Genomic DNA, 25636 nt, shown 5'->3' on the forward strand with positions numbered 1-25636 from the left:
CGCATGCGTAAATGAATTGGCAGCGAGTCTTGAGAATCCTCTGATAGTTTTAAGTTAATATTAGGGAACCTCTCTGCTGTTAGAATTGTTCCCCAGCTTGAGATCTCATTATTGATTAAACAGAAAATCTAAGAATTTAAATAATTCACGTCATTTTCCACCTTGGAATGAGGTTACCAGATTCAAAGACACATTTTTCAATACCAAGGTGTTACTTGGTAGTGTCATTTGAATAACGTTTTTGTGACAAATTACAATAAATTTAAACACTTTTTTTTCAGTAAGTTTTTTTCAACTTTCTACTTCCAAATTTTAAATTTAAAAAAAATGAAAAATAAAAAGAAAAAAAATCCTTTACATTATACGAACAATAACTCTGCTAAGCAAATATACAAAACAGCAACGCCAAAGTTTACTTACAAAATGGTACCATTTACTTTGATGAAACATAAAATTGATCGTTAATTTTAACAGATAATCATTTTTGAAAAGTGCAAAAATGCTAAAACGACTCCCAAACTCACAATCGTTGTTTAGATTGTTGCTCGTGACGTTTTCTCACCCAACTTTTATGTCTCTTGAAGAAAAGACCAACAATCACCTGCTATAATAATGATAATATTAATGATATTATTATTTATTATTATTAATATTAATGTTATTATTTTTATTATTATTGTTTCTTTATTATGATTATTGTTATTTTATTATTACTATTATTATTATCATTACTATTATTATTATTGTTATTATTATTAATACTATTATTATAATAATAATTTTTATTATTGTATTATTATTATTATTACTATTATTATCATTATTATTATTCTAGTTCTTATCATTCTTATTATTATTATAGCATGTGATTGCTGGTCTTTTCTTCAAGAGACAGAAGTTGGGGAAGACGTGTTTCTTGAGCCTAGCTCTAGGCTTGGGCTTGAAACCCTTCCTAACCACATTGGGGAAAGTGTGCTTGCTCACCGCTTTTAAGCCATTTTCCTCGTTGATTTTACCCACTCCTAGGTATCTTTTTTACTTAACCAGTCATTTGGAAACGTGAAAGTGTAAGCAACGCTTAAATTCTTGTTAAATATCTTTGGAATAACTTTTAGCGCGTTCCACTTTTTCTAAGTTTTTTGTGCTAAATCTTATTTTAAACGTTTTTTAAATAGCAATAAAAAATTACGCACGTAAAAATCTTTTCCGAAATTTGCGCTCACAAAAATCTTTCCGAAATTTGCGCTAGCCTGATGAATGAAAACCGAAAATTGGAGCAAGCTTGAGGATTAAGTTGCGCACTTAATGTTTTCCAGAAACTTTTGCGAATATAATCGGTGAACAAGGAGAACGAATCAAGACAATTGAATAAACAAAAGTCTTTAAATGATGATTATTGCTTTGAAAATGTCCATCGTTGTATAGTCTCATAAACGCAAAAGTTCTAAAGAAATTTCATGATTTAATGATGCGCAGCCAACTTTCCATGTATTGGAAAAAAACAAACGTGATGTGAGAATTGGAAGCGATAACATTTTTGAATTAGAAATACATATCGTTATTCTTTTTCTTGTTAGGGTCGGTTTTTCCAACGCTCGAAAAAATTCCAATTCAGCTCTAAATTATCAGCTTCTTATTTAATCTAGAAATCTTTCAGGCGTGATTGGGTACGCACGGAAAATAGAAATCAACATTCGAAGAAATGGGAGTGGATGTGTACGGAGTATACTAAGGTTTGTATTTAACTTCACCTTTTTACAAGCGCACGATTGGTGTACTAACAACTGAGCTTTCTAAACAGTCTAGATGCACTAACAACTGAGCGTTCTAAATAATCTAGATAAATAATCAGATTGAAAAGTCTAGTTGAATTATTTATTAATAATAAAACTACATTATAGTAAAAATGTTTCATGCACATATGGCGATTTAAATTACTGCAACAACCCTTCAGGAATGTCATTCGGGTGATCATAGGGGAATTGAGACAAAGTTGCTGTTTCGCCAAGCAACACAGAACAGTTGACAGTTTTGCCACCAGTTGCTAGAAACCATTCATCATTTATTACACCAGCATTAACATTACGGTGTGGATTCGAATCGCAACTGAATTTAGCTACTTGACATGCTTTCCATTTACCTTTACCCAAATAAGCCCAATAATTTTTAAAGTCTGCATGTCGATTATCGTGAAAACTGTCAAAGTCCCGTCGAAAGTCTTCGACAAAACTACCCACATCTTCAAGTGCAGCCACTTTTATTGGTGTTGAAAACTTTACCAGATGAAGCCATTGTTTTTCGTACGGATCAAAAAAATATCCGCTAAACGAAACACGCTCTGGTAAATGACAAGAATATTTTACAATAAATCGATAAGGCACGTCTATTTGCCAGTCAAAGTCTAAAAAGCTCTGACCTCCCGTACCTTCTCCACCGAATTGCCCTACTCGTACGCTTTGATGTTTATGTTCTAAGTGCACTTGCAATTCTGGCGCAACACTATTCGGATCATCAGTATTGCTTGAGTCCCACACAGAGAAAATTATCGTTTTTTCTCCAGGTTCAACTAATTCTTGAAGACCAAAATAGCCACCTCTAAAACCAACGGCCATAAAGAAGCTGCCTGGACTAGATTTTCTAACAGTCATTTCACCATAAACAAGACTACACGCAGGCAATTCGTATGTGAGATGTACTGAGGGGGCCATTTTCAACCCTTTCAAGTATTCTAGAGTCATCTGCTCAAGTAAATGATCACATTGCTCTGTAATTATGGCGAACCGTGCGGCAGAAAAACAATTACCCTGAGTTGTTTTTGCAATTAGTTTCAAGTACTGACACTTGACAGGTGTTCCGAACAAAATTGGTCTAAAAAGTTCTTCTTTATCCGGCCAAGAATCATTAAAGGTGCGCTCGAATGAGCCGGAGTTTATTGACTCAAAGTAATCTGAAGAATAACTTGTAAAAATTTCCCAGTCAACAATACGACCTTCAGCATTATAAGGAGGTGGTTGATAATATAAACCATAGACGGTTTTTTGCTCTAAAAGATTAAAAACTAATTCGTAACTTTGAGCAGTACTTTCAGTATTAGTGCGCCAAAATGTTCGCCAATCAGAATCGAAAAGGTTCTCGAACGGATTCTGAGGATCATCATCATCAGGTCGTATCACCAACATATCTGAAGACAGAAACTCAATACCAGGAGAACTTTCGGCAAACATATTTTTGAGTTATACAAACTATCACAGAGATGAAAGCAGTTTTGCTTTACTTATCTATTCCTATCGATGCGTAGCTTACTGCCAACAAAAAACAACACCAGAAATACTAAATCGTAATATATAAGGACGATATTGAAGCAAGGTCAATATTTATAATGATTAAAGCGTTTATAATCTTCTCTATTTATAAATACAATCTGGATTTTTCTTTTTGCATTGAAAACTAATTGTCTCAATCATGATCTAAAAAATAGTTTACATCGCAGACATTTCAAATGACATTTTTATAAGCAGTAACTAAATGCTGCTATACAGTGCTAATACATAAGTAAAATTGTGAAGAAAAAAAGACACAAGAAAAAGAAAATCGAGCTCTTAAGCTAAAAATGTTTATTGTTCCATATAGTTTTTTAAGCATATCTATTTATATAAGCATTTTTTCTATTTAACTAATTTAGTTTTTAAATATATACTATTTTCAGTACTTAATACTTACAGTTATCTTCAGTATATTCGTTGACTTATCTTCCTAAAAAATCAATATCTATTCTCTTATCTAATACAGATTTATAGTGTTGATCACGAAGTTCTTTATCTCGTCCCTTATTTAGAGCAAGGAAATTTCTGGAAGTACTTAGAGACAATCCAAAGAATATATTTATTGCATAAACGAAATACTTTATAGTCAAACGTTAACAATAGGAAGTTTTAACAAGCTCTTGATTGCTGTTAATCATGTCATGTTTTTATTTGATTTACAATTACATAGAACCATTCAAAAAACCAATGGAGACGTTGGTTTCATTGGTGTTTTCATAATCAGTGTGAAAAGAGGCTGCTTAGGATCCTCTGTTGTTATGTATAAAGCTATTTAGACTACAGTTGGTAGCTACATCAGTAGCAGAAGTTACCTAGCAGTAGGTAACAGCAGAGCATTGTTCATAAGCTGGCCTAATATAAAACAAAACAACACAATACAGAAATACATGCAAATAATGTTTTGTCGAAGACTTTCGATGGGACTTTGACAGTTTTCACGATAATCGACATGCAGACTTTAAAAATTATTGGGCTTATTTGGGTAAAGGTAAATGGAAAGCATGTCAAGTAGCTAAATTTAGTTGCGATTCGAATCCACACCGTAATGTTAATGCTGGTGTAATAAATGATGAATAATTTCTAGCAACTGGTGGCAAAACTGTCAACTGTTCTGTGTTGCTTGGCGAAACAGCAACTTTGTCTCAATTCCCCTATGATCACCCGAATGACATTCCTGAAGGGTTGTTGCAGTAATTTAAATCGCCATATGTGCATGAAACATTTTTACTATAATGTAGTTTTATTATTAATAAATAATTCAACTAGACTTTTCAATCTGATTATTTATCTAGATTATTTAGAACGCTCAGTTGTTAGTGCATCTAGACTGTTTAGAAAGCTCAGTTGTTAGTACACCAATCGTGCGCTTGTAAAAAGGTGAAGTTAAATACAAACCTTAGTATACTCCATACACATCCACTCCCATTTCTTCGAATGTTGATTTCTATTTTCCGTGCGTACCCAATCACGCCTGAAAGATTTCTAGATAAAATAAGAAACTGTGTTATGTTAAATTGGCTTTAGCTTCTCTAGTTTATATCATAATCACAAAAACACAAGCTCTGACTTTACATTTACAAGATTAGATGATTCTAATGGATTGATAAAACAACTTTTATCGGTTTCCAAATTAAGTTTATTTTGATCAAAAAGCGATTTTTTGTTTAAAGATATTACCCTCACAAAGCTTTAGTTGCTCAACTACGTAATTGGTTTAAAATGAAGTTTGTAAGTTTTTTTTCTTTTTTATTTCCAAAAACAAAAAGCTTGGTCTGGAGACAAAACCTTTAAAACTGTTTGCTTTGGTATTTTAAAACCCTAAAATTCTAGGTTCGGTCAAAACATTTTGCGTTCGGTCCGGAACCTTATCAAAAATGAACTGTGATCATATACGGAGGCTGTTGACTCTACGATTTGTTAAAAGCAAGAAAGGAGAAAATAAAGCTGTGTTGTTCATTGCTTTGTAGTTGTCGCTGAAGGTTTTATAAATAAAGAGTTGAAACAATTTAAATGCTTCGGAAACGCACAGAGTACGGTAAATATAATGATTTTATTTACTCGTGCTTTTAATGTAACTGACGCTGCTCCGTAATTTGTAATTTTGGGACCTTAACATTAACAACGCATCTATTTGAGTGGTGATAACTGCATCAAATGGGTTATGATAATAACAAGTAATATAAAAATCCCAGGTAAGCGTTCGTGAGACATTTTACGTTTTTCACACTTTTTATTAAGTTTTTTATTTCTTTTTCGTAGACTAAAACTTGCTTTCTAGAAAGAAGTTATTTCGAATCAAATACTCTATTGTTTTAAAACAAAAACATAATGCTTTATTACTTTGTTTTACCAAACAACCTCCTCTTTTTTTCTATGAATGCCTGTATATCCTAAAAATTCTTTCAAGCATTATTAAACGCGGTCTTAACACTTAAAATGCCTAGCTTTGCTAAACTACTCGAAAAGTGCATGAAATCTGTTTCATCTGCATGAAGAAAGGTGATCAATAGTTTTCATTATGTTATAAAATGAAAAGGCATCAATTCATTCAAAATGATGTGAGCTTTAAAGATGACAGAGTTCCACTGGAAGGCTGCAACGTTTCCCCTTTCTATATATTAAAAGATAGATGAAATACCATGTACCCAGCCTTTACAACTTCAGTTAGGCTTTTCACACATAAACCAACCACTTGTTATTTCCTATACCTTTTTTGTAATGTTTATGTTTTGTAATTCTAAGATTGCTCCAAATACCGCAAGTTTCAATTAAATCTAGTCAAGAAGACGGCTTGTTCTGGAATCACTACTCTTAAATTGTTAGGCAGAGAAATTTGATAAGGTTTAATTTTGTTAAGCAATCAAAAATATTAAAAATGATGAAAATGATTTTATATCATATTCATTATATATTATTGTCAAAAATAAAAATAACCTTCAAAATACACTCATCTCATTAGCAAGTGAATCTTCCGACATGAAAATCATCTTCATCCATTAATCTGTAAAATTTTGCTCTGCATAATTTTCCAATTAAGAAAAACAACACATAAATAAGCTGCAACAGCCCCAATAACAGCCAAGTATATAATATGAACAAAGCTGGGTTAATCGAATTTAAGTGAAGAATAATTCTATTGTAAAACAAAGATGACGGAATGTAGTTTTCAGGAATATTTTCAGCCGGAAAGAAAATTGAAGAAAAGGAAATAATGATAGCGTTCTCAACAAACATGTGAACTGAAAAAAATAATGTACACCCGGTGCTAGTAGGTATCCAGATGTTATGCCAGCGTCGCAATATAAAAACGAATCTACGAGAGACAAATGAGAATAAAAAACAAACAAGCATTAACAACTTAATTTTTAGTTGTATATAGTTTTAGATATAAAATAAGGTTTTATAAAAAATATGATCGATAGTTAAAAGAGACTAATTAAATAGAAGTGATCCTTTTTTGTTTTGTTTTGTTAAACTTTTTAAGCTAAATAAATTTAGCCTGGATTGAATTAACTTACATTTTGTCTAAAAATAACTCATCATATAAAAGCATTTTATAAAAAAAGACTTTTTATATCTAATTTAAAAGATAAAAGTAGTTTAGTTTCATTATATGGATATTGTATAACCCATTAAACATGTTTGTTAAACATTATTTGGAAATCCAATATTATTACTTTGAAATCCTGTCGAAACATGTAGCCAATTAAACGTCAGTAAATACTTAAAATCCCTATTCACTAAAACTTTCATGGATTGCTGATTTTTTAAACTCCTCATTTAACCTTTTGAAGTAAACTATGTGTTCATTTCTCGTACGCAGAGTTTACTCCAAAACGTAGTTTTATTTTTTTGAGCTTTTTTTCACCAGGTCTTTTTTAATTCTTCATTTTCTTAGAGAAGCAAGAATCTAATCTAATTGGTCTTGATTTGTAAAAAAAAAAATCCTCTCTGAACGGCCCTAAATCAAATTTTTGTTTATTTTGAAATAAAATCGTTTTAACCTCTATCAGCCAACGTTAACTAAGTTACCTGAATAATGCTACAGGTGAAAAGTTTATAAGCACTATATGTGAGCCTTTTTTGAATAAATATACGTATTTTTATTATGAATACTGGAATATTCATTTTGGAGTCCAATTCAAGAAAATATCTCTTTATTAGCTTTAATGAGTCTTAAGTATTTGGAATTTCTTCTTGAAATAATAAGCAATATCTATAACTTTATTAAGAACCTAAATAATATCAACTATGTTAAAGCATCATCACATGTTTTATAAAGAATTGTGAAATAATCTGTAAAACATTACGTTACCTATTGTAATTTCGTTTATTGTCGCCACCGCATTTACCACAAAAACAACAGTGGAAGAACCTCATCATCAAGGCCACGGTTATCAAGTGCAATGTAACAACAAATAACGGCATCCACCTCCATAAACTTGTTGAAAGTACTAATGTGTTAATTCTTGTAAAAAATAAAAGAAAAGACAAGAAAAAAATTATTCCTTTTGTGGATGGTTCAGCTTGAAATCGAGAAGAAAATGAAAAGGTTGCACCGCATATGGAACCCAGCATACTAATAAATTGCAATACTGTAACTACACGTTTGACCTGAGTTACTATATACATTTGAACAATGAACTGCGGTAGAGCTCCAATAAAGGTTTCGGTTAGGGCAACGTCCACTTTCAAGTCGTTTATAGAAACTTCTTCAGAAGTCTGTTGATTACTACTGCTTCCATTCTCATCGTAGGCTTTCACACCTATACCGTTGTTTCTGTCATTTGAAGCTTTGTTTAATGTATCTTTTTCTTTTCCGCTACTCGGCGTTGTGCTGTCAGGAGAGGATTTTTGTGAGTCAACTTTATTCCAAATATTAGCGACTTGGTAACTGCCGATTGATATTAATAAAGCCAATCTAGCTTGTAAGAGAATGCAACTTCCTATACAAAACCATTTTGGCAGGTATTTCCTTAAAACAATGCATTTCTTGCGATTTGCGAGAACTTTTATACCGTTCAATATTGCTGGAAAAACCGCAAAAAGTAGTGTTAGAAATCCAAAAGCGTAATCTCTTTTATCTTGTGCTTTGAGAAAGTAAGTTATGCCCAGTAAATAATCAGAATAAACATCAAACACATGAAGAAACATCGATACGATTGTTAAAAGCAAATCTTTTGGCTGTGGTTTTGAGTCAGGATTCATGTTACAAAAAATGATTTTGGAGTTCGATTAGGACTTCATTCTCATATACGTTAGCCCTCATAGTTTTACAAAATTAACATCTTTTTGTTTGTTGTTAAATATACCTTAAGCGTGGTTTCTATATCGACGTATTGCGATAATAAAAAAATAAGCAGAGATTGGATTCGTATTTCAGTGGAATGCAAATGTTTAAAGAGTACCAATTTTGGGATGTATAGTTTATTACAAATAAAAAAATTGTTTGAACTTTTCTGTTAATGAATCTTCATATCTAACTTTATTTAATTTTTTATATATATATATATACATTTTTTTTTTTTCAACTTTTCATTTTTAAACCTTTGCTTAATTTCCTTTTAATTCTAAAAATTTAGGTAACGACCTGATAAAGAAGATTATAAAAGACTTGGTAAAGACCTGTTGCTAGATGTTAATTTGTCTGAGATTCTTTAGAAAATAACTCAAAAGAAATGACACTCAACTTTTTGAAAGAAAAACTTTCAAATTTTCTTCGTAGCTGTGATGTACCTAATTTTTTTTTTTTCCTAAATGGCCATTAGTATTTTAAAAATCAAGTTCAGTTAGACTAAGGTGAATCTTAGATAAAGTTTTAAATATGCAGTCGCTTCGAACGATATCCAGTTTATAAGAGAAATCTTGATTGTATTTATTCTGGCGAACTTTTAAAGAGTAAAATTTTAACAATGAATTTCTATGGAATTATTTCATAGATTTCGAAACATGAACTACAACTTTTTTCAACACTTACCTCCGTAGTTACCTTTTTCCATTTCATCTTTAGGTAAGCTACTCTATTCTTTGCAAATATATTTATTTTGAAACATGAACGTTAAACTTTATTTACATCAAAAGTTTTGAAGATTGTAAGACGTAGAGTAAAATGGGGTCAAATGGAATAGTTAAGAATTTTAATTAATCTTTTTTTAAGGGGAAAAGGTTTTTAATTTTTTTTTTTTTAAAGTTTTAGAGAAATTTGAGCTGTATTTAAATATATATAAATCAAATAAAAAAAGTTTTTAGTTTTTTAAGAAACTTTATTTAATTGAAAAAAAAGTTATTTCATTCTACCCCACATTCGGGGAGAATGAAATACGCGAACCTATGCGTAATTAAAACAACACTTAAATGAAAAATAAAAAAAAAGCAACCAATAATAACAATTTAAAAAACAACCAAATAAAAAAAGCTTTATTTTTGTGATGATGTTGAGTTGTTGAGAGGTTGTGCTGAGTTGTCATTTTTGCGGCACTTTTTGGTGCAATAAAACTCAGCGCCTTTTACATATCGCTTTGGTACGCATGCTTGACAAAGCCAAAGCTTGCATTTTGAATTTTCACACTGTTACCATTCCATATTTTGACTTGTTGAAGCTTCGCCTAAAACTTTACAACACTTTTTACACTTGACTTGGTTTGCAGCTGTTGTTGGTGTTGGAGTCGTTGTTGTTGCTTGGTTTATTTGTTACTCGTCATTAAAGCTAAGCTTGCATAGTTTTTTAGCTTGCTTTGCTGCTTTTTTGCTTTCAATCTCTCGAGTATTTCAGATTTATTGAGACACTCCCCTTCGAACCTTGGTACGTCTACATTTTTTCGTTTTTTTGTGTCAACGTGTTGAATGCGAAACATTTGTCTGGACCACTTAAGCACCAATCTCTGTACAGAAGTTTTTTTGATTTTTTGGAGCAAAAAATCAAAAAAACTTCTTGAGGCATATTTTATATTAGAATAGATTTAATAATAATCAATTTAAAATTTATACAAAAAATTTATAGAGATTGATTGGTCACTTGAGGTTTAATTAATAAAAGCCCCATTTAACAAGTGATCAATTCGCGTATTTCATTCAACCCCACAGTTCTCCGTTTCCGTTTTTTTAACTCATAACTTTTTTCCCTGAATAGCAAATATAATTTTGAAAAAAGATTCTTGACCAGCGTAAAATTTTTACCAGAATACTTATTAAGTTCGATGATATCAAATTTAATTTCCGAGAGTTTTATGCCCATTTTTCAAAAAAAGAAAAAAAATATCATTACGCATTCGAAAACTTAACAAATTATAAAAAAAACTTTTCTTTTATAATTAAAATTTGATATCATCTTATTCTGAAAAAAATCCTCTAAAACATGATCAAAAAATATTTGCAAAAAGTTTATTCAATAATTAATTAAGAACAAAAGAATAAGCATAATCATAACTATTTCATTCTTCCCTGTTTTACTATATATATGATGTCAAGAGATCTTGACATCATATATACTGTTATGAATGTATGATGTCAAGATGTCTTGACATCATATATAGTATAGATTTATATATGACGCCAAGATATTTTATCATAATGGCTATGAAGTCATTTCTCTTGGCTTCAAATCTCTTATAGTCAACGGAAAGTGCATCGCAATTTTGTTAGCAAGTATTAAACAAATTACACTATAAATAATTTATACAAGTTCGGTAACTCGTCGTATCTTTAAAACAATTAGATTCAAAAATGGTGTTGAAATCAAGCAGTGCTCTTTATCTCCTTGTTCTGGTATCTGTAAGTATTTGTTCAATGGTTACCATTTAGTATTTTCCTTAAGATGAAACTTTGGGTTTAGAATATCCGTACTTAAATTTTTTTTCGCTTTGAACATGGACTGCATGATAGTGAGTAAAATATCTTTTGCTTGCAAAAAACTTGCTGTTGCTTGATTTGAAAGGGTAAATAGTTTTTTTACCACACGTATGAAATTAACCTGCACTAGGATTACATAAATAATCTCAAATCAGTAACAAAATTGAATAAACAATGAAAACGAGATATTTATTAGATGTGTAGGAGAATGTGGCTCAGTAAATTACTATCAGAATGGTTCCAAAAGATGATGGTTTGGTGATGAGAAATTTTTGAAAAGAAATTGTTTGAATTTATTTTGTTTTATTTGAAAAAAACAAAAACATAACAAACATGTGAACCACGGAGCCATTTTTTAGTTAATGTATTTTTTTAAACAACGTCTTGTAGAGCTAAAGATTTTTCCTTTATAAAAACCCAGCAATATTTCAAATAAAAGCTAAATTCTAGTTAGGGAAAGAACTGTGTGTGTGTGATTATACGACCCAAACAACAATATTTGTAAAAACTGGGATTCCCTGCTTTCTCTTGCAATCTTATATATAATTCATTCAACCGGTTTATTTCTCAACTAAGCTTTGCAACTTAATAGATTTCTAAAAAACTCAAAGTAACATAAGAATTCAACTAGACAACAAAATTTCTTTAAGCTAAATCTAATAAATCTTACTATATGTATTATATCCACCTACAGGTAAATACGTTACTATTAACATGTTTTAAAGATGACGCAAGTATTTAACATTCACATTTATAAAATTTGAAACTGTTCATATTCTCATATATATATATATATATATATATATATATATATATATATATATATATATATATATTACAACTGTTTATTATTGAAGCGACAATGGTAATATTACACAAACCAAATCTTCTTCATTCTCCTTGTCTTGAATTCGCCATCTGACCGGTAGCGAAATCTAAAATATTTCTCAAAAGTTTACTTATATTGCAACGACAGTTAAATGCTGGACAGAAATACCAGAAAATGCATGAAGTTCTTTCAATATAAATCTTCCTCTTCTCTAATATAGTTCTGATATTAAACTTTAAAGAAAAATGCTATGAAAACAAAGTTCACTCAAAGCGAAAAAAGAACTTTCAATAAAAACGGTATGGTGCATAAATACCTTTGGGTAGAATTTTGAAATATGCAAATTGTATTTGTACACATACTCTTGACCTTCGTTCACGGGACAGATTATTCCACTATCTTTGCACGCATCTGTATTGCCATGGGTAGGGTATGGGAGCCAAAAAACAATTTTGCCATGGATTATCGATCTAAGTTCCGTAATTCTTTTGTGAGCTTTAAACTTAATCTCAATGGAGGCATTAGTACCGCGTTGCAGCTCACAAGGTTCTTTATTACAAGGTGCTATGTAAACAACAGCGTCTACGTACAAAAAGAAAATAATAAAAGCTCTTACAACACCGTTTTTTTTTAATTTCATTTAGAAAAATAATAAAATAAAAAGTGATATAATAGTTACTCTCATTAGGTCCGCAATTTTTGAATCTTATCTCACGTTTGCATTCTAAGGTAGCAACGAGGCAAAATAATATTACCAGTTGAACTTTCATGTTAGCCTGAAGACTAAAGAATGCTTATTATATATGTGTATATATACAAATATATACATACATTCATTTATGTGTGTATATGTATATATACATATATGCGTATATATATACATATATATTTGCATGAATATATATACATATGAAGACTACAGGGAAGATCCACAGTTGTTCACTCTTTCTACTTTTGTGAAAAATGGAACTTTGTGTTTGAAGATTTCAATACAATGGTGGTTTTTCGTTTGTATATTGTCAGAAGTGACAGGTAAATACCAGTCACTTCTGACAATATACAAACGAAAATTGCGAAGAATTTATGACATTGAACAACTGCGGTTTTTTCACTCAAGTCTTCATACGTCAGCTTCCAATATAGCTTTTTATGATAATATTTATAAGTATAAATTGTCTTTTTTGCGGTATTACTGGTAAATAAAGCATAAATTGTCTTTATTTTGGCTAACTAAAAATAATAAAAGAAATCTGTAACAAACAAGTTTCAATATTATATTCTTTCCTTTTTTTTTTTGTCAAATCTCAATATCATTCCAAGATTTGAGCAGCGAAATGATTTTTAACTTTTATAAGTGTCAGAGCAAAAACCTTCATCCAAGAAACATATTGACACGAGCATCAGTGAAACTTGGCTTGCTGACTGCTTATAAATGGAATTGCGTGTATACACAGACTTTATTTTCTTATTGTCTTTTATTTTCTTATTATCTTACTATATTTTCATTGAGCATTCCTGAGCTTTACTTATTTACCAAAGCAAATCAAAACTCTTGTTCAAAAAAACAAAACTATTGTTCATAATCAAAAATCTTTTTTATTGACGAGGAACAAACAGTAAAGAAACCGAATGATGTAATACTACTCAAATAACTGGTCTCCAACGATAACTCTGGTAAAAAAATGAATTTCGTGTTTAAGTTTTTCTTGCTGAATAAGCACAATTTTGATCAACATTGATTTAGATCAATCAGGTCAGTGTTTTGATATACTGCCACGCGCACTTATCCTGAATAAGTTTTATGTTTATGTTATGATGTAAACAGTAGGAGAGAACAGCCCTATGTAGCTTTATTAAAATGAAATGTTTGACATGATATCTGTGCGTGACAATTTTTTATAAGTTGTATATACTATTTACTTTAGTATAAATATTGCTATTACCCGTGTTGTGATGAACTTTCTTGGTTCATCACAACACTAACAAAAAAAGCCTCGGATACAACATGAGCATCAGAATACACAACTTGTTCTCTCACTTGAATAGTTTACCTGAGAATCTTGTGTGAATTAGTGACAACCAGGAGAAGAGACGCCATCAAGACACTTCAGCAACAACAGGAACGTTTCTCTTTAGAAACAAGCAGCAATCAAGCATTATGACTGTTTGATTCTGAAGATAGACGTTCCTACTGCTGAAATGAGACGTTTCTACTGCTAAAAATAAAAACTCTGTGTTTAAAACCTGTTCAGTGATTTTCTGATGAAATTGTAAGATAAATCAACTTATAACGTCAAAAATGTTATTGACTTTATTTTTAAAAAGTTGATTTTCTAAAGTTGAGCACAAAAATATGACCTAATACTTTATTTTTAGGCCTGCGCAGTTAGTAAAATAATGTAAAACAGAATTTATGTAAAGCAGGGTCATTAACTAATAAATTTATGAAAGACTAGTAAAATTAAATTTGTTTTTTTGACAAACTATGCTTTTAAATTTAAATAGAGATCCGCTAGCCTTTACAAAAAAAAACCCCTCAGAAATATTAAGTTAGTGGATGGTTCATATACTGTCTACATTCGCTGAATTTTCATAAGGAGGCAAAAAATTTAAGAACCGTATTTTTGTTATATTTGAATTTTGTAAAGTAACATGACATTTTTTTAAACTTATTGTTGTATACTTTTATTAAATCTACAATTTTATTATCAAAAATCATAAAAAAAAGAAATCCTAATTACTACTTTTGAAAATCATAATTTTCCTTAAAAAATCTTTATTCATCTCATTTTTCATTTTCATATCTCTCAAACACCCATCATACAAAGCTCATATAGTCTCTCAAACACCCATCATACAAAGCTCATATAGTCTATCATTAGATAGACAATATGGGTCTTAATGTTTTAAGCACTATGTATTAAGTATTAAATCATTAATGCATTGCAAGACCTTTCAACTGTCTTTTGTTCAAATTTTATACATCAATTTATGTTTGCAAGGTTAAAGTATGCTTGTAGCATTTGAGAAGCATTTAAAATTTCAAAAGTAAACCCAACTTTGACCACAAGCTGAATTAACTTTTTAGATTAAAACTAAAGTTGATCTATTTTTTTTCTTGCTTATTTGCATGAAGTGATTTTGTCTCATCTCAAAATATTCTTTAACACTTTTTCTGCTTTATTTCAATTCTATTTGTACATCTGGCTTAATTTGATGATAAATTCGCTAATCAGTTGCGATTTAGTTAGTCAAATCAATTTGAGGAAATTTTTTTTCTAATCATAACTTTTCCCTTCTAATGGAAACCGGTCTTTATTGATATTTCAATGAAGCTTAAGTTTATCTTCTTTTATTTTGCAATATTTACTAAAAATCATGAAAAATTTATTTCAGCAAACAATTTCTGTAAATTTACTTCCTAAACTTTGACAAAAAAAACCTTTCATATAGAAATTCTTTCAGAAGATTAACATTTTCTGCTTAAAATGAGGAAGTAAATGTTTTAAGATGAATATATTTTTATTATTCGGCAATAAATTGATACCTTTTCTGACTAAAACAGTGATGCGATCAAAAGGGTTTGTTTTTGTTAAAACACTTTTAATTTGCAAGTCCCATACCTCTTTTTCAAATATTATTCTAAAGTTAGCTTTAAGATTTCACTAAAAAGCCAGTATCGCTTCACACGGCAACAGACATGAACCAATCAAATCTTAAAGATATATGTAATGTAAGCTTTTATATTTTTGTACCTCACTTTACGTTTTGTCTACTTAGATATTAGTTTTATAATTCTGTATAGACTTAAGGTAAAACGAATGAAACAGGAATATAATTTTAAGTTATTATATATATCTTAAGAATAAGCTCGGATTAAAAACTCTGCTTCTAACTTTTGATAAACATTTGATAAAGATTTCTAGTATGTTAAGTGGTAGAAATTATTTTCCTAAATAAAAAATTCTCTGGTTAAAGCTATGGAGATGAATGCAATAAACTCTGCATAAAAAAGTACAACAAAAAAATGTTGAAATTTGTTGACCGTCCGATTTGATGTTTACTAAAGGTGTATTTATTGATTTAAGTTTTAATGTTTTAGTATCAACAGCAATTAATAGGTTTTTAACATTGTAGATTAAGTAACTCTGCGCACAGAATTTTGTAAATCAAAAAATTGGATTATCTGCAATGAGCAATTAACCTAATAATTTAATCGCGATGTTCTTACATCAATTTTACTTTTAAATAATTTTTCAAAAAATTTTTTCGTTTTTACTTTCAAATAATTTCGGTTGGTTAAATAAAAGGAATTTTTTTTTAAAAATATATATATATATATATATATATATATATATATATATATATATATATATATATATATATATATATATATATATATATATATATATATATATATATATATATATATATATTGGAAAAAGGAATCTGCTAACAAGTCTTACTTAAATTTACTGATATTTACATCACAATTTTAAATCATTTAGCTTTGGCTTAGTAAACCATAAAACCCTTAAGGAATATTCTATTTAAAAAGATAAACAATTACTTTAATATAGTTACATTAAAGTAATAAAATGATTTTTCAGACCGATAGATTAATAAAAATATCAAGAAAGTTGAATAAAAATTTAAAAAAGAAGTTTCAATGAATTTAACAGAAGAATTAATGCAAAGTTTTACAAAAATACAAGACCTGTTTATTTAATCACCCTGACTGAGGGAAGAAAAAATAATACTGTTGTTTTCAGTTCATCGAGTTGTAGGAAAAATTCTGGTAAAAATGGCATGATTAGAACAAAACTTATTATGCGCGTTCATTTAAGAGTTTTTTTGTCATTAAAAATGTTGCTAATAGATTCTGACATTACATTCTTTCGACGTCACTTTTTCACATTGTTTTTGACGTTAATTTTAACTTTAGTTTTAACGCTAATAACTTAAATATTTGTTTAATTGCAATATTAAAAACCATAAAGCTTTAAAAAATGTTTTAAAAATAAATTTAGTTTTCTTCATGCGAACTATGATTTTTTTCCTTTTTTTGTTTAATAATTCTAACAAAGCAATTTTAGTAATTTTGATAGTGGACTGTTTTTATACTTAATTAAAAAGTTCTTAACAATTTCAAGATTTCCTAACTTAATATTTAAAATCAAAAAAACTTTAATAATTACGTTACAAATATACACTACTTTTTAAATACCTTTTATCATAATATATTTATTGTTAAATATTTTTTTTACAGTGGAACTTGTACTTCTTTCTTTTAGTAAACAATATTGAATTCAATGGATGTAAAAATACGCTACATTACTTTGGAACTTGCCACGCGTGAGAACTTGATGTCATTTGCACAAATTATTGATGATGATTTTCAAAATGCTGGTAGGGTTGGATTGAAAATACCATTTTATGATACCGTGCTCGAAGGCAAAAACTTCGAAGATGTAACTTGGAAAGATCAAGCCTGTGTGCGTCAGGCTCAAATTAAGTGGAGAGAAGATAACTCTGTAAAATGGTTGGAACGGCACATGGAAATGACCCAAGCATTTTTAATTGTTGGAAAAAACCCAGGACTATTTGTGCTCGGTGAGCCAACACACAACAGAAAAGATTTGGATGAAACGCAACGTACTTTACCAGATTGGGAAAAAATCAAATCTTTTATTGTGCCGGCTGGTATGGGTTTAATTCTTCATAAAGGAACATGGCATGACTTTCCCGTATCTTGCGGTCCACCTGTTACTTCTTTCATCATTAACACAGAAGAGGTATGGTTTTATTTTGTAATGTTCAGCTTTTCAATCAGAAATCTTCAACTTGGAGAATAATTCAAGCTCAAAATCTATGATTGAAAAAATGAAATTAAAGCTCTGATAAGTTTTGTAATTAAACTTTGTTTTAGGTGGTAAAAGCACTTTCTAGTATGAAAGAAGCGCAACCAATGAATCATGGAGATTGCTTAAAATTGCGTTTATCCGACCACTACAATTACACCATAAAATTTCCTGATCCTAGACCGTTTGTAAATAACCTTGGGCTTGTTCCTGCTCCTGCCGCACACAAAGATATGGGTGAAAATGGATACGGAAAAGGAATGTATCGCAGAGAAGTTCAAAAGGGTTGGGGAAACGGTGCGAAAGTGTATGTTATTCCTGTAGTTAACGTTGAAGTTTTCACACCGGGATGCGGAGGACCATGCATTCAACCGCACTTAAAATCTATTCCCGAATTAGCCAATTCTGGGTGGCGAGACTATGGAAACAGAAATGGTCTTCAAAGACTGTCAAATATGTTTAAATCGCTACAAATTTCGGCTACTGCTGTAATCAATAGTGAAGCTGCTCTGGATCCACAAGTGGCAGAAGTTCTTAAATTTTCCGGCTGGGAACTCGGAGCACATGGAATTAATAACTCTCAGGGAAATTCAAAAATGAATCGCCTCGAAGAAGTTTCAACGTTTAATAAATGCCTCGAAGATTTAACAGCAGTATTTAATGTGAGACCAACGACATGGCTAACTCCTGGATTCTCAGTGACTGAACGAACCCCTGAAATTGCAGCTCTTTCTGGAATAAAAGTCTTACTTGATTTTGTTGATGATGACGTACCTTACGTGCTGCAACATTGTGATAATGAGAAATGTGAAGTGATCTGTTTGCCTTACTGCATGGAAACAAACGATTTTTCTCTGGTTTTGACTAAGAACTATGACTCGCGTCAATATGCTCAAACAATTGAGGATCATGTCAGGCAGTTGGTTAAAGAAACTGACAAAGGAGAGAAGGTTGTCTGCCTTGGTATGCACACTTTTGTAGCAGGAACACCTGCTAGAGTCTATGCGCTAGAAGAAATGTTTAAGCGGCTTTTACTTTGTGAAGGAGTGCGTTTTGCGTCTGCATCTCAGGTGTATCAGTTGATAAAAAAGTAAATAAAACACTTAACAAATATTAACCCATCTGAACAATTTGAATAGCCTTTTTAACATAATAACGTAATTTGATTACAACTACTTTCGTTATCTTTATATCATTTCGAAGTTCATTTGACTCATTTATTTCTGTCGTTTTTGTATGGTTATTCCTCTGCCGTTTTTAACATAGCTAGATTTTTTAATGCGCTGTTCCAAATAATACAATTATTTAGACCAATGTGTAAAAAAAAGATGATAAACTTTGATGTTGGCAAACTTTTAAAGTCTAAAATAACTTCAGTTTTTTTTAAACAAATAAAATCAGGTGGTATGAGAACAAAAAAGGTTGTAAAATCAAAATGGAAACCGTTTCCATAAATATTTCCATGAATAGCATCTTTTACTTTATGAAACATTCAGTGTACAAACCGATTAACCTTTTTGAAAATGTCAAACCGCTTAGTATTGTCATAACTTTTTACATTTATAATAAAACTTTTCTAGATAATAAAAATCAGCATTATTAATTGACAAAAAATGTAAGAAACAATGTAACTTTTCAATATTAAATCGCATTTCTCAATTTTTTTTTATGGAGTTTTTTAAATGCCGACTTTATAAATTGAAGATTTTGAGGATTTGGGAAGCGAGGGGCTAGATGAAGTCCTCCAGCTATGATTGATTTACATTTAGGGGAGAACCTTAATGAATGGGACGATTATTGAATGGGACAAACTCAGATTCTTATACAAACATCGATTTAAGGATATTCAAATTCCTGTAACAAAGAGTGATAGAAATAAGAACTCAACTGACCGACTCATCCATCCTATTGCTCTATGACCGTAATGACAATGGATGTTATTGTATTTTCGAATGTAAAAAGTAATTTTTAAAAATGTTTTTTTTTTTCTGATTTTGCAGCAATTTTCGAAGTTATGGAAAATAAAATTCCATGCTTAAATAGATAGCAGTCTCTAGTACTACAGTGAGTAGAATATTCAAGCTTTATTAATGGTGTTTTTGGTGTGACTAATCATTTTTGGATAAAGTGATGCGCATATTGAATGGGACAAAGTACTACCTATTGAATGAATTTAATAAAGTATTATTTACAGCTCAGCAGAGGGATGCTGCTGTCCCTTACTATTATCCCCATGGGTAATTGGTATTATTTGCACACTTTTATACTGCAATATTTTACTTAAATAAAAATAACTAAATATAATATTCTAAAATGAGAAAGTTCTATTTTGATTGAAATTTAATTAGAGTTAAAATATTTAAAGTTAAAAATATTTTTTGTGTGGTCTTTATGTAAGTATCTATATATTTAACTACATTTACAGTTAATAAACTAATTTGAAAAATGATTGAATTAAATACGTTTATTTTTAATTTTATGTTTGTCCCATTCAATGAGACATACTTAATGAATGGGACAAATACCATGCTCCAATAAGACTTTCTTTTTACCAATAGCCAAATGCAAATCCAATTTTTTTGTTTTACTATATCACTGAGCAAGAGTCGGTGTTTATCAAACACATTTAAATATATATATTAAACAATTTTATCTACGTTAAAAAAGCATTTTGCAAAAACTGTCCCATTCATTGAGGTTTTCCCCTACATTGAAGTTTTGCTGCGTTTTGAAGTAGCAACAGAAGACTTCAGGATTGTATTTCAAATTTTTGTGTGATTGAAAATGATTTGAAATGGTAACCAAAAATGTAAATATCTTAATTACAGTGTATAAATAATAATGCACAGGTTCATATATAAGCAGATATCTACTTGGCTGGATTGAGATCCAGCCAAGTAGATATCTGCTTATATATGAACCTGTGCATTATTATTTATACACGTTTTCACATTTAGAACTTTCTAATTTTAACCTACCATTCTGCAGTAAGGCTTAAAAACTTTACAGTCGTAAGCCCTACAGCGCCATGTAGTTGGTCAATGTTTATCAAGGCGAAAAATAAAAAGCACCAAAAATCACCTGAAATTTTATTGAGTATTTGAACGATAGTTTTTTAGATTCTCTAGAATTTTGATGGATCAATTTAGTTCAGTTAAAAACTGATGTAAATACGAAATTTTTGATCGAAAAGATGATTCGAGATAAATTGGTGTTTAAACTTTAAATTGGTATTTTATGCCCATTATGAAGTATTTCGAATTTTATTATCGCTATTTTCTATTTTATTTGTTGAATTAAGTAATCGCAGTATATATAACATATAATCGCATTGGGGTTCCATATATGGCTTATATTTGCTTACACAGTATGGTTACACAATTTAGAAAAAACTTCAAACCGCTTTTCCCGATAAAATCCTTTGAAGGGATGAAAGTAGGGGAGACCAGGGCTAGCTGGCTACAGTTTTAGTTTTTCAGCTTTGTGCATTTCTGGTTGAATTTTTTTGGAAAATATGAAACTGCAGTTGAAACGAGTTTGATTTTGGCAAACAAGTTTAAATGTTAAACATCATTAAAGAAATTATTGCCAAAAATAGAATAGAATGTACCAGCTCACCTCGTCCCGGTGTAAGTTACCTATACACTCGGGGTGAGTCGACACACCATATAAAAAAGACAAGTTTAAGAACATTAAGTATTTATTTCTTGTGCATCTTTTTTATAAAAATTGTTGATAATTTTCATTAAACAACGTTTTTCCCCATAACTTTTTTTTGCTCTTAAACCAATGTAATATTAAGAAGTAAAGAGCAAATATCAATCAACTTCATTGTTACATTATGAGAATAGTAACAATCGTACTACTAATTGTCATTACATTTGTCACAACTGAACAATGTGTTTCCATATATGCAGGACTCGTAAGCCCAAAGATGAACTCAGACCTTCCTACACAAACCAAACAGAATCATTCCTCACCATCGAAGTTATGGATCAGAATTTTTACCATTAGGTATATGCTTCTCTTACAAGTTGGTTTTTTACTCATCTCAGTTTCAAAAAATAAAAAAAATTAAACTGTTTTTCTTATTCATATCTTATTTTTTCTTCTTTGCAGATTCTTTTTCTTTTTTTAAAAAACTCTATTTGGTGAATCTATTATTAATAATGTGCTTCCTTTTTTCTTGTCCTTTTAAAATAAAACTTTCCAGAATTTCAATTAGAGGTGTTTACAAAGCATTATGGGATTTTAGCATTTTATTGGTGAATTTGAGTCAAATAAATTTAAACTAAAATAATTTATCTAAATTTTGTAACGGAGCCGGTTACGCTATTTTTTTTTTATTCCAAAAGCATTCGAAACTTCCTAATAATTTTCACTAATCAAAATGTAAAAATGGTAAACAGTTTTAAATGGTACAGCATTACTAATTAGCCCTTTTTACCCTAATAATTTGTCAAACTTCATTTTAAAGTGATTTCTGTAAGTTTTTTTGTATATTGTTTATAAGGTTAGTGTTTTTGTTCACAAATCTCAATCTTTTTAACTGAAACTCGTATTTTACTAGTCGTGTATTGCTTCTTATGCTAATTATTTAATTGACAATTATATATTAGATCTAGTTACTTGTAATTATCAAAATTTTAACAGTTATAAATAAAAAAAGGAGAAATAAACACATTAAAAAATACTACCCATCAAATTCTACTTCATATCTTTGGAATCAAGCAGTATTTCATATCCAAATGTCATGGAAAAACATCAATTATTTAAAAAATTACTTTTTGAAAATATTGAATGCGTAAGATTCTGATTGAATTTAGTCATATATTAACATTGTAATGATCTAAGTCACTACAAGAGTCTTGCGTTAATTAATTTTGTCAGTACAATGACAGTATGGCATGACTGATAAGAGAGGACTTTCTATGCTTGTTTTTAAACTTGAATTCACTTGAACTCATAGAGGCTTTAATTCAATGCTTTTATCCCAGAGTGGAACATTTTTTTTTAAAAGGCAATTTTTTTCATGAGCAAATAAACATGTTGATCTATCTCCATCCCATGTAGATTATTTGCATCCCCTTGCAATCTCATTAACAAGCCACCATAAGACACATAAGCAGATCTAAAAATACAAACAAATGTATTGTAGGAAAAGTTAAAAAAAGAAATGAAAAAAGTTGCATATGAATGAATTAATTTTAACATTATATATTTATATTATTTACACAAATTTATATTACTTATACAGCATATTTATATTTTTTACACAAATTTTTCTTTCAAAGAGTTATTGGAATTCACTCACAGTCTGTTTGTGAAGTGATCACTGCCAACATTTTCATCATCTATGCGATAAACTTTCCCATACATTACATATTCAAATTGATCAGCTCTGGATGGTTCATTGTCAGCCAAATTAAACTCACCATCATCTGGAGTCCCATCTTCCTTAAGAGTAGTTACAAGAACTAGACGAAACTTTTCTCCAAGATCAACAGGATAGATCTGTGTGTTAACATCCAATATCAGATCCATCTTAAAACTTTCACTTTCACAGTGAAGCCTTGATACTGAAAAAAATAATTTCAAAATTACTTACATATAGCAGTAAATACTTAAGTTAGATATTTCTAATAACAACATCAAAGAAAATAATAAAATATTAATAGAGTTTTTCAAAAAATATTTTAATATGATTATTTCAATTTGAAAATGGGTATTTAAATTTGAAATAATTCATATTCAAAAATTTAAATATGAAAGCAAAATTCTATTTTCTTTTAAGTATTTTTTTTTTTTTTTTTTTTTTTTATATGATTCTGTTGAAAGAAAAAAAACAAGCCTTGTTGCAAAAAAATCAAGCTGGGTTATAAACAATTTAAAAACTACTCAAATACAGTCTGAATTATGCCTTTATACCTCGATCAAACTTCTTTCCTCCTGGATCAATATCTTTAATATCAAATATATCTTCAAAAACAACACCAGCCATTTTTTAATGATAAAAAGAAGAGCAAAAGTTGTAAGAACAAAAATGCAAACTGTCTTCAAGAAGGAAAGTTTATCCGTCCTTAAGGTTAGAAAGCAAGTTTGGAGCGCCGTTTATTTCTAAAATTTATGATTTTATTTAAACTTACGGGACTCGAATTAACAGTCAAAAAAAACTTCCGCGTGAAATAATAATAGCTGTGACAAATTTCCACTTTTTAGATATTTTATTTTTTAAGTTCAAAATAAAAGATACGCTTTACTAAATGCATCATAATAATATAAAATTCCCTAAAAAATCAAAACTAGATGGTAAGAAATAGCTTATATTTTTGGTTTTACTATCTTGTAATGAAGGAAAGGCCTTTTTAAACTGCTTTTTCCCCTGTATCATGGGCTCTGCTTGTTTATCTATAGAGTTTTTACAGTTTTTCAATCAGTCCTTTACATTTTTAGTGAAAAACGGAACATTCTTTTTTGATTGTATAAAGACCAACTTATTCAGTAGTAAAACTTTTGTTGGACAGAGAGATCTTTTTTATTTTATCTTGTAATTTTGTAGTTTTTTTAGGTTGTCCGGTGCGTTTTTTACTTTTATAAAGGCTTGTTTCTTTAAATCTTTGATGGTTCTTTTGCACAAACCATCTTTAAATCTCCTTTTTTTAGAAATATGTATTTTAGAATAACTTTCAGATTACATAAAATTCCTTTCTCGTTCACCAAAACTGAGTTCTTTTTCTTTTGTAGAGACGGACAAAGTTTCAGCTGAAAAATGTCATACTTTTTTTATCCTCTCTTAAAATTAAATTTAACTTTGAGAATGGATAGAAAGCTCTCGGAATTTTAACTAGAACTTTTGGTGTAACTAAAGTTTCGAGAGCTTTAGAAAATATAGACATGTCTTCCCAAAGCTTGTCTGTTTTACTCCATTGAATATTTCAAGTTTTGAATAATTCTTCTACAAGGCAAAAGTTGTTTCCATTAAGTTCTCCTCAATGAATTGGTGTCCTTTAGGTGCTAGATTTTCATGACCAGTTGGCATCTTTCAAATAACAAAAATTGCTTTGACTAAGGATGGTTACTAAATCATCAAGTGCAGCCCCGTGATTGGCAAAATATCGAGAAACTTTGATTTACCAGGAAGATCTGGCAGAAGGAGGTTTGCACAATTTTTGTAACTTGTTTTGATTTCTTAACATGATCACTGATACTTTATGATTTTGGATCTAATCATCTTAAGTATCCTTAAACTTCCTGGTTTCCAAAATCATTTTTAGAGGTTTTGCACCAAGGACAGGGAAGAAAAATATTTGCAAGTTTCATGTTCACTGCTGGAGTGAAAGCAATGCTTTCAAGACAAATTAACTCAAAAAATTTGCTTCGTGTTTTCATGTTGTTTTTTTTTTTTTAAAGGCTTGAGAACATGCACCTTTTAGATGAAAACTTATTTTTCCTTTTTTACCTTCTTTTTGGATTGTGATAAAAGACTTTCACACCTAATATTTATCTGAAACTCTAGATTTTCGTGTAAACGTAAAGTGTAAAAAAATCGGAAAAAAAATTAAAAACCTTTTTTAATTGTTAACCAACAAAATTACTTCATATCAATACTGAAATGGAAAAACTAAAATGGAAAAAATACAAATTACCTCCAGGTTTATTAATTTGAAGGTTGAAATTGAACTTTGATTTAGGTAATGTTTTAAAAATACTAACAACTTTTTTGCAAGATTTTAACAATGTAGATTTAAATAATTTTAAAAAATAGAAATTTATTT

At 29.8% G+C, this 25636-nt stretch overlaps 4 protein-coding genes across 4 annotated transcripts; 1 reads left to right on the plus strand and 3 right to left on the minus strand.

The window, feature by feature from the left end:
- Positions 1-4871: 4871 nt before the first annotated feature.
- LOC149882142 (uncharacterized) lies at positions 4872-8654 on the minus strand. Its single transcript, XM_090067242.1, has 2 exons — positions 7639-8654; positions 4872-6636 (listed from the first exon to the last, which is right to left on the minus strand). Exons 1-2 carry the CDS (start codon positions 8529-8531, stop codon positions 6279-6281), a joined length of 1251 nt encoding a protein of 416 aa, XP_089923368.1. The 5' UTR covers positions 8532-8654; the 3' UTR covers positions 4872-6278.
- A 3157-nt stretch (positions 8655-11811) lies between these two features.
- On the minus strand, positions 11812-12836 carry LOC149882143 (NPC intracellular cholesterol transporter 2 homolog a-like). The gene is made up of 4 exons (XM_090066935.1): positions 12680-12836; positions 12317-12582; positions 11982-12106; positions 11812-11951 (listed from the first exon to the last, which is right to left on the minus strand). Exons 1-3 carry the CDS (start codon positions 12768-12770, stop codon positions 12020-12022), a joined length of 444 nt encoding a protein of 147 aa, XP_089923061.1. The 5' UTR covers positions 12771-12836; the 3' UTR covers positions 11812-11951; positions 11982-12019.
- A 2627-nt stretch (positions 12837-15463) lies between these two features.
- On the plus strand, positions 15464-19033 carry LOC145191373 (uncharacterized). The gene is made up of 3 exons (XM_090066934.1): positions 15464-15733; positions 17295-17795; positions 17930-19033. The coding sequence occupies exons 2-3, from the start codon at positions 17313-17315 to the stop codon at positions 18953-18955; spliced, it is 1509 nt and encodes a 502-aa protein (XP_089923060.1). The 5' UTR covers positions 15464-15733; positions 17295-17312; the 3' UTR covers positions 18956-19033.
- A 2951-nt stretch (positions 19034-21984) lies between these two features.
- On the minus strand, positions 21985-23972 carry LOC145191222 (DNA-directed RNA polymerases I, II, and III subunit RPABC3-like). Its single transcript, XM_090066281.1, has 3 exons — positions 23790-23972; positions 23176-23440; positions 21985-22992 (listed from the first exon to the last, which is right to left on the minus strand). The coding sequence occupies exons 1-3, from the start codon at positions 23860-23862 to the stop codon at positions 22875-22877; spliced, it is 456 nt and encodes a 151-aa protein (XP_089922407.1). The 5' UTR covers positions 23863-23972; the 3' UTR covers positions 21985-22874.
- Between the last annotated feature and the right edge of the window lie 1664 nt (positions 23973-25636).

The sequence above is a fragment of the Hydra viridissima genome, unplaced genomic scaffold (assembly GCF_058129835.1).
Source record: "Hydra viridissima isolate aposymbiotic clone 2 unplaced genomic scaffold, HvirCarnegie_v1 scaffold_11, whole genome shotgun sequence".
Taxonomy (NCBI): Eukaryota; Metazoa; Cnidaria; class Hydrozoa; order Anthoathecata; family Hydridae; genus Hydra; species Hydra viridissima.